The sequence below is a fragment of the Myotis brandtii genome, unplaced genomic scaffold (genome assembly GCF_000412655.1).
Source record: "Myotis brandtii unplaced genomic scaffold, ASM41265v1 scaffold220, whole genome shotgun sequence".
NCBI lineage: Eukaryota > Metazoa > Chordata > Mammalia > Chiroptera > Vespertilionidae > Myotis > Myotis brandtii.
This window is the reverse complement of record NW_005358250.1, coordinates 2,143,727-2,153,060: the sequence shown is the minus strand read 5'-3', so window position 1 is coordinate 2,153,060 and position 9,334 is coordinate 2,143,727. Positions and strand designations below refer to the sequence as shown.

Genomic DNA, 9,334 nt, shown 5'->3' with positions numbered 1-9,334 from the left:
CCCTCAAACCCACCGCGGCTTAGTTTCTCCCCTTTGAGCCTTCGCGGCTTCCTGCTCCTCCGGACGACCCCCGGGTACCCCCTCCCACCTTACGCTTCTCCTCCAAGTCACCAGACCACTCTTGTATCTAGGGGTAGTTTTCCTACGGATCCCAAGCCACTCGGGCACTCTCCGACGCCGGAGCGGTTCCTATAGCAACGGAAAACCGGAAGTGAAGGTCCGCGACCGGAAGCGGAAGTCTGATCTAAAAGTTCTGCGCTGCGGTGTGTAGTGGGCACTGGAGCCGTTCTCCACGTGGAGCCGCGGAGTGAGGGTAGGGGGCTGAAGGCAGGCGGCAGCGGCGGCAGGCGCCCTCTTCCCGCCGCACGGGCCTGGGCCTACCCGGACCTCTGGTAGGTGCAGCACGTGCGTGCTGCGAGATGGACACCCCCCTGCCCTCCGGCTCGGACTCGGATTCTGAGGAATCTCTTGTCACAGACAGAGAGGTAAGTGTCAGCCGAGCTCGCGTGGCTGGGCGAGGGGGGAGAGGGACGTCCTTCCTCCCCTGGTACTGACGCCGATCGTGCCCTGCAGTTGCAGGACGCGTTTTCCAAAGGGCTTCTGAAGCCAGGCCTCAATGTCGTGCTTGAGGGTCCGAAAAAAGCCGTGAACGACGTGGTGAGCTCGGGCGCCGAGTCGGGGTACCGGGGCGTGAGCTGAGCGCAAGGAACGGTTATGCTTGGGTGGCTGAGTTCTTGTCCTGGGAAGGAGGCAGCCTGTGCGTTGTCAGGAGGGTCGGTTACGCGTTGGGGGGTGGGGGTTAGCAATTTGCCCGTGGGCCTAGCACCCTGGGCTTGGGAGAGACATCGTCAGGGTTCCCTTCTTAGGGGCTCAGTGTCTGAATTTTTTAGAATGGCCTGAAGCAGTGTTTGGCAGAATTCAAGCGGGATCTGGAATGGGTTGAAAGGCTTGATGTCACCCTCGGTCCGGTGCCGGAAATCAGTGGACCTCAGTCAACACCTCAGAACAAGGACCAGAAAGCTGTTGATCCCGAAGATGACTTCCAGCGGGAGATGAGCTTGTATGTTTGTTTTCAAATGTGGGAGAAGCTGTGGTCCCTGTGCTTAGGGGGAGGGGAGATTGGTGAGCCTGTGCCCCACAGAGGTTACCGAAAGGGTAGGAGCAGGGAGGAAGTCTGCTTTTGACTAAAAAGAGCTTAGCTAAAGTTGTGTGTGTGTGTGTGTGGGGGGGGGGGTGTTGCGTGTGTTCCTATTCAATTATTAGAACAAACGTTATCTTATGGAAGGTCCTTATATAGACTTTTGTAGTGACTCCATAAGAATTCATAATGAGTTTGTAAATCGATAGGTGCTTTTAGAGCGGTCATTCTCTGAAACTACTGATTTATTTTCAGCAGTACTCCTCGCCCCCCTTTTTACTATCCCCCCCCCCTTTTTAAAAGAGTGCACAGTTAAGTTTCTTCCAGATGCCAAGTTAATGAGGTTTTATTACAGTTTTTGTCTTTGTGTGTCTTCTTCTGGTGGAGGTCAGATGTTGAGGGTCCGTCTGACCTTGGGTCACTCACGAAACGGAGTGAAGGAATGTAAGGCCTCTGCTGCCTGGCTTATTTCACACTTTGTCCTATACCCTCAGCTACCGTCAGGCCCAGGCTGCAGTGCTTGCAGTATTACCTCGGCTCCATCAGCTCAAAGTCCCTACTAAGCGGCCCACTGATTATTTCGCAGAGATGGCTAAGTCTGATCAGCAGATGCAGAAGGTAAGAAACAGAGAAGATGTTTTTTCCTGGAAAGCTGAGGCTTTGGACTTTTAAATATATTTACCCGGCTAATCTCCTATAATGTTTAAAAGAAGACTAAACCTAATTATAGGGAACTGATGGCCAGAGGACAATTATTATCTCTGTTGTCTACTTCAGACTCATGCCAGTCACCACCAATTAGATAAGTATAAGGATGACTTTTTCCCAATTTAAACAACTAAGGGGAGGAAAAGTACAGGAAGAAATGAGGTCCATTTCCTAGCTGGCATGATCATGGCATGGTGCGTAGAAAAATTACAGTTCTTGTCCTGCTTTTGCTAGGGGGGAGTGCTGCAACTTGTAGACAGTTCATTTTCTCTGGGCTTCAGTTTTCGCTTCTGTAAAATGAGGGATTCATATATGGCTCAGATGCAGTATAATTTAGAGTTAGGTAGAACTGGTCCTTGTTTGACTTTGGGAGGAAAAGAATTGCCAAAATTTAGTTCAAGATGAATTGAATAATTCCCTTGGGTCTCAAGCCGGATTTTAGGGAGCTGTTGTCTTAGAGGTACTTAGGGAAACCAATCTAGAGACGAGCTCAGACACATCTCTGTACATTCACACTGACAGCTGCTCATCCTTTAACTGGGATGTGGATGTTTGATAGAAAAGGCTACGTGCCTGATATCTGTTGGTGTTTTTATGTATATGGTATATTGGAGAAGGGAACTAGGGCTGCATGCTGTTTTAACAGTCGGTAGACAGTAGGGATGGGCAGAAGTTAGTTTCTCTTGGCAAAGCTGTAAGCAGGCAGTTTTGTATAATGGAGCAAATGGCACACCAGGAGTGGGAAGGTTGCTTTCAAGTTCTTGCTTCCCCACTGATACATTGGGTATGCTGGGCAGAGTACATTCGGTATGCTGAGCAAAGTGCTCAGTCTTTGGGCTGCATTGTCCTCATAGCAGTTTTGTATAATGGAGCAAATGGCACACCAGGAGTGGGAAGGTTGCTTTCGAGTTCTTGCTTCCCCACTGATACATTCGGTATGCTGGGCAAAGTGCTCAGTCTTTGGGCTGCATTGTCCTCATGTGTAAAACCCAGGTCTTGGAATAGATTATTTACAAGGTTTCTCTGAGCTCCATAGTTTGCAGATCAAGGAATATCTGTTTCCTGCTCCAGGGCACCCAAAAGAGCAGTCATCCCAGATTTAAATAACATAAGCTGACACATTTTGTGTTTTAGATTCGACAAAAGCTGCAGGCTAAACAGGCCGCCATGGAGAAGTCAGAAAAGGCTAAGCAACTTCGAGCACTTAGGAAATATGGAAAGAAGGTAAGAAGGAAAGTGGCAGGGGATAGAATGATGCCGAGTGTGTGTGTCAGGTCAGATTGCCGCAGTCTGATTTGGTTCCATGACCCGTATGTGTTAGATCTGGTGTTACCTTTTTTCTTTTTTTAAATATATTTTTATTGATTTGAAAGAGGGAGAGGGAGAGAGATAGAAACATCAATGATGAGAATCATTGATCAGCTGCCTTCTGCACGCCCCCTACTGGGGTAGGGGACCAAGCCGCAATCTAGGTATGTGCCCTTGACTGGAATTGAACCTGGGACCCTTCAGTCCACAGGCGGATGCTCTATCCACTGAGCCAAACCGGCTAGGGCTTGTGTTTGTTGTCTCATAGTTCGGGGTGGGTGGGTGGTGGTGCTAGTATTCATGAGCACAGTCAGGGTGTTGCCAAGGGTAGTGTGGTAACTGTAGCAAGTCATCTATCTCTCCAGTTTGCACTTTTATACAGTGAAGAGTTGGGGGGTCCAGACCAGTGGTTTCCAAACCCAATCTCACAGCAGAATCACTGGGAAAATTTTTCAAAACAGATTTCTAGGTTTTAGTGTCTGGGAATCTGTGTATGTTTTCTTCCCTTCCCGCAAGAGACTCTCAGATGATCACTGGCCTACATGATTGTGAAGTCCTTGAAGAAATCATATGGGTTGTCATTCGGTCAGAAAAAGCAAATGGCACCTGCGAGTTTGAACTATGACTGCCTTGAGTTCTAATGTAAAACCAGAGCAGGCATACCGTGGACCTTTTTTTTGGTTTTTCTTCTTTATTTCATGGTCACTTAAAGAAGATGATAGGAATTAAAGTTAGAGGTGTGGGAAGAAATGTGTGTGAGGAGATTCAGCATGGGTGTTAAGACTTTGTCCATATTTTGTACATAAACATGATTTGGGGTGTTAACAGAGCTGCTCTCCTTGGGAATCATGTCACTGGTAGATCCTCAGTGGAGTAACTATAGAGGGTAGACTAGCATCCTGTCCTTTGCAAATGGGCAGCTGTGGATTTAGTACATTGAGCTGGTGGTCGATGGCTGAGATCAGCTCAAAAACATGGGCAATTGGTTTAACACAAATTATCAAAAGCAAGGAAAAAATCAGGCTAATTAGCTCACTCTTTCTAATATGAGGAATCTGAGGGTACTAGTTCCGAACTGGGGATGATTTTGCCTCCCAGGGGTTTTGGGCAGTGTTGGAGACATTTTTGGTTGCATCTTGGTGGGGAGTGTGCAGCTGCATCTGGTGGGTAGAGGATGGGGAGGCTGCTAAACATCCCACAGTGCCCCGAACAGCCTGTCTTTCCCCCTGCAGAGAGCTTTCCTGTCTGAACTGTCAGTAGTGTTGAGATTAAGAAATATCCCTTAGAGTAAAAGCATCTCCTTTTGTCCTTAAAGCTTCTTTTCTTTCCTGATTTTTGGGGAGATTGTTTTTTTCCTGTTGGTACTTTCATGCCTAGCAATAGTAGGTTAGATATTTAATTAACTCAACAATGGGGAGAATTGAACGTGGACCCAAACATGATTGGCTACAGTTTTGTAGGAGGGATTGTGTATTGGGGGAAGAGTGCAGACTGCCTGCGTGTAAACCTCAGATCTCCCCTTTCCTGCTGTGTGGCTGGGACAAGTGACTTTATCTCTCTGTGCTTCAGTCTCAGGGATGTTTCAGAATGTCTGACTCATTGGGTTGTTGAGAAGCTAAACTTGAGTGTTTGCATAGTTTTGTCGCACAGTAAATGTTCAGTAGTGGTGGTATTATCACAGTGTAAATACTGGGAGAATATAGGCACTTGCTGTGATGGTTTGGAGTGGGTGTAACAGGCCTACGTCCATGTCCCAGGTGCAAACAGAGGTTCTTCAGAAGAGGCAGCGGGAGAAAGCTCACATGATGAATGCCATTAAGAAATACCAGAAAGGTCAGTATTTCTCTCTCCTAAGGATACAGGGGGCAGGGTCCCTGCTAATTCTGACACCCAGTGTTCTGGAGAATTGATTAATTTGGAGCTATTGGACGTAGGGTTTGGGAAGGGTGTGGGGAACAAGATGTACCTCTTAAAATCCAGTAAGCAGCAATCTTCTTTTGAAGTTTAAGCTTTTCTTAAAATGCGATGGCACTAATCAAATACAGTCCACTCCTAGGCTTCTCTGACAAACTGGATTTCCTTGACGGAGATCAGAAACCTGTTGCACGGGGCTCGAAGGAAGGAGCTAAAGGCCAGCAGATGAAAAAAGGGTATGAAGTGTTTGTTTCATTTTGTGGTGTGTGCTGGGCAACAGTTCACAAGTATAGGGGCTGCCATAGGAGCAGCTGCAGGGTTCAGAGCGTGGCACTGCTGCCTGGGACCCAGTCTTACCAGGCTATGTGATGGTCCTTTCAGCCATATCAGTCTTTGAAGATTAAAGTAAGATGACTTAAGGATTTGGCACATTTGAGTGAATGTTTAATAAAACAGTGTGATGGTTAAGAGTACGGTTACGAGTTCAGATCCAAACTCCGCCCCTCATTGGGAGGGTAGCTGTCATCAAGTTACTTTATTTTTTTAAGTGTTAATTTCCTCTTCTATGAAAAGGAGAAAATTGTATGTGCCTCATGCTGTTATAAAGATTAAAAGGGATAATGTTGGCTATTATTATTATTACTTTTAGTTCACTTATGCATTCCTGGACACCAGGCCCATGGTGATGATCCTGGAGGAGGATCCCACCTGAGCTTAGTCTGAAAGATGAGTAAGAATTAACCAGAATAGGAGAGGCTCAGATTTGGGGAATACGGAAGAACAAGGATGAGCAAAAGCTTAGAGATGAGGACAGCAGGTTGGCCTGTGAGGAGCAGCAAGCATTTGGTATCACTGGGAATACAGTGTGAGACAAGGAGTGGCAAGACGTAGCTGGAGGGGACCCGGCCAAGTCACAGAGGCAGAGATTGTCTTGTTGAGAAGCCTGGGTTTTAGCCAATAGGCAGCGGGGAGACGATGATGGGCTTTCCTCAAAATAATGTGCAGGTCATAGTCACATTTTATTTTATTGTTGAAAGTATTACAGATATCCCCCATAGTCATGTTTTTTTAAAAAAAAAATATTGTGGTTCTTGTGTAAATGATGAGAGAGAATGATTCCATTTATATAAAGTTAGTAAATAGCAAACACAAAACTATATCTTACATGGGGCTACACATATATGGTCATACTATATGCAACAAAGAGCAGAAAAGGAAATAAGTGATTAAGTTGTGGCAGGAAAATTAATTAGGGACCATTGAAGTCCAGATGAGCAATGATAATAACCTGAAAGTGGTCATGGGAGTAGGGAAGGGATAATAGATTGAAGGAATATTCAAGAGCTCAATTAGCAGGACTCGGTAATTGAACTGGGTGTAGAGAGTGAAAGAAGGAAGAATCAAGGCTGACTCCCAGGTTTTAGTTCACCTTTGATTTAGTCTGGTGTCTGGGTGGATGGCAGTACCACCACGCTCTTAGGGCATATGCACAGGAGGCAAAACCAGCCTAGGAAGGGAGAGAAGTGATTTTGGAATGCTGAATCTGAGTATCCTGCGGGATGATCAGTTTTAAGATTTATTACATTTGAATGTTAACTGCATGTATATATCCCCGAGAGGAGTAGAAACAAATGAGGATGATTTAGCAAGATTTAGTTAAAATAGAAAGCTTTTCAAAGCTTTCCTGGTCCTTGCTTTGTTTTCCTGCTCTGGTGGTTAAACCTGTAAATAGATGAGCTTGCCTGGGGAGTTTGTTGAGTGGGAATGTAGGGCTAAGGATGAGATTCTAGGGAACAGTAGTAACTACTTACAGACAAAATACTGAGGGTGTTGTTGGGGCATAAGATTCATCAGGATTTGCAGGGCTGAGGGTAACTTGTAAAACCACTTTTTCCCCAGTCCCAATGCCAAACGACGCTATAAAAACCAGAAGTTTGGGTTTGGTGGTAAGAAGAAAGGCAGCAAGTGGAACACTCGTGAGAGCTACGATGATGTATCCAGCTTCCGGGCCAAGAAAGCTCATGGCAAGGGCCTCAAGAGGCCTGGAAAGAAAGGATCAAATGTAAGTGAGCCTGGGGACCAGGTGAGGGGCCGGACTCATACCCACCCTCTCCATTCCTTTTTCTGTGCATCCTGATCATGGGCAGAAGGCCAGGCTGCCATGTGACCACATGTGGTGTTTCTTTTTCTCTAGAAGAGACCTGGGAAACGGACAAGAGAGAAAATGAAGAGCAGGGCACGCTAAGCAGCATCTCCAAAAAAAAGGATGAAGACTTGGGATTTCACAATACAATTGGGTCCCTTTTTGTAAAAAAATTTTCAATAAAAAAATTACCAAAGAAGCATAAACCCTTGGGTGAAAACACAGTTAAGACTAAAAGATTTAGAAGTTACTTTTACGTATTAAATAATACCTCTATTTATTGATAATTTAGACGTTGAGTCCAAGTTGTCTTCTTTTTATGATAGATGAAGATTTAACACCCATCCATCCTCCCAAATAGTTGTATCATGATTTGAGGTAAATCAGTTATCAGTGTTTATATCATTAATATCCTTTAGCAATCACTGGAGAGCTAGATGAGCTATGATAATATTTCCTTTGTGGTACAGTTTTTGTTTTTTTCTTGGGTTGTCACCTTGTTTTTTTGTGTGTGAACTAAATTTTCCTTCTATATTGTTAACTTCTTTCTAGACGTTTCGTTTTACCCATATAATTTTCCCGCTGTAACCCAGGTCTGTCTGTCATACAGCTGTCACCTTATCCCTTTTTAGACCTTCTAGGTTGAATCCACTGGATCCCGTACTCTCCTGTGTCTTAGGCCTCCTTTTGCTCTGTACCGTTTTCTAGTATCTTTCTAAGAAAGGGAATGTGGGAGGTGAATTTCCTACCTCTTTGCATGACTTGAGTTGCCTTTAACTTGGTGGGTATGCCTCAGGGAAAGGATGTTGCAGGCACGCTTCTTTGTCCCATGGCTCCAGTGTTGCCACTGAGAAGCCCACGCCCTTCCAGTTCTCATTCTTGTCTCTGGAAGTGTTCACCCTATCATCTGAATGCCATCGGCCATGCCTTGGTGGCGCCTTTGAATAGGGTGTTTGGAAGAATGTGCGCTCTTTCGTTCTGGTAAATTTCCTAAAGGATTGCTTCCCCCTGTTTTCTTCTCATTTTGCAATTTCTGTTAGTCAAATGTTGAAATCTGATGATCTAAGTGTGTGTTTATATTTAAATTCTCCTTTGGGGGAAGATTTCTTTGATTCTTTTTAAAAAATATATATTTTATTGATTTTTTTACAGAGAGGAAGGAAGAGGGATAGTTAGAAGTATTGATGAGAGAGAAACATCGATCAGCTGCCTCCTGCACACCTCCTACTGGTGATGTGCCGCAACCAAGGTACATGCCCTTGACCGGAATCGAACCTGGGACCTTTTAGTCTGCAGGCCAAAGCTTTATCCACTGAGCCAAACCAGTTAGGGCTGATTCTTTTTTTCTGATCATTTTATTGAATATTTACTTTAGCATTCATTTTTCAGTTTATACCCAAGAGTTTACTTCTAATTGACTCTTTCTCACATCATTTTACTCTCATTCTCTAGATGTGGTTTCCAGTCATCTCTCTCAGAAGATGAGTTATAGTTTTGGTTTTGAAAAGAGGTTTCTTCTGTTCCCTTCATCCTATTACCTTGGGATTCCCTGAACCCCTCTCTGTGCATTTGTGTTTCCCTTTTCATGTTGAGTTTCTAGTGTTGGGGTCCAACCCCAGCAGGTCCAGGGGTTCCCAAAGGTGTGGACAGAGTCGGTGAAGAAGGAATGACATGGAGACAGCGTTCAGTTGATCGGCAGCCTAGCCAGGTTCTCTAGCCAGGTTCTATCTTTATTGTCCTGTTACATCTGTATTTATACCAGTTGATTTTAATCCTATCCATTCTATTCCAAAGGTTAGGGCGTTTGTTAATCTAGTTCCCTTGAGTTTAATCCTGTCTAGGTTAATCTCTGTGTTCCATTATAAGGGCTATTCCAAGGTCACTGCTCTACTGATAAGCTACAAGGAAGTGACTGAAGGAGATTATGTCCTCCCAGCCTCACTGCTTGCCTTCCCTGGGACTGCCCTATGTCGGTGGGTCTCCAGGGGTATAGGCTTTGGTGCTTTCCCTGGTGGGCAGACCCCTGGGGATGTGGGCCCAACAAGTCCCAAATTTATTGCCAACAGTCTTAGTCCAAGTTCTTCATAAGTAGTACATGGTATTTCTGTAACACTAGGGGGTTT

At 45.1% G+C, this 9,334-nt stretch overlaps 2 protein-coding genes across 2 annotated transcripts in view; one reads left to right on the top strand and one right to left on the bottom strand.

The window, feature by feature from the left end:
• The window catches only part of CFAP57 (cilia and flagella associated protein 57), a 59,738-nt gene extending 59,593 nt beyond the window's left edge, over positions 1-145 (bottom strand). The window contains exon 1 of the mRNA XM_005866082.2: positions 14-145. The gene's annotated coding sequence lies outside the window, so the exon portion shown is untranslated. The remainder of the gene's footprint in view (positions 1-13) is intronic.
• An 88-nt stretch (positions 146-233) lies between these two features.
• EBNA1BP2 (EBNA1 binding protein 2) lies at positions 234-7,502 on the top strand. Its single transcript, XM_005866081.2, has 9 exons — positions 234-485; positions 574-657; positions 891-1,060; positions 1,633-1,756; positions 2,981-3,070; positions 4,912-4,987; positions 5,211-5,304; positions 6,968-7,130; positions 7,263-7,502. The coding sequence occupies exons 1-9, from the start codon at positions 420-422 to the stop codon at positions 7,311-7,313; spliced, it is 918 nt and encodes a 305-aa protein (XP_005866143.1). The 5' UTR covers positions 234-419; the 3' UTR covers positions 7,314-7,502.
• The last annotated feature ends 1,832 nt before the right edge of the window (positions 7,503-9,334 follow it).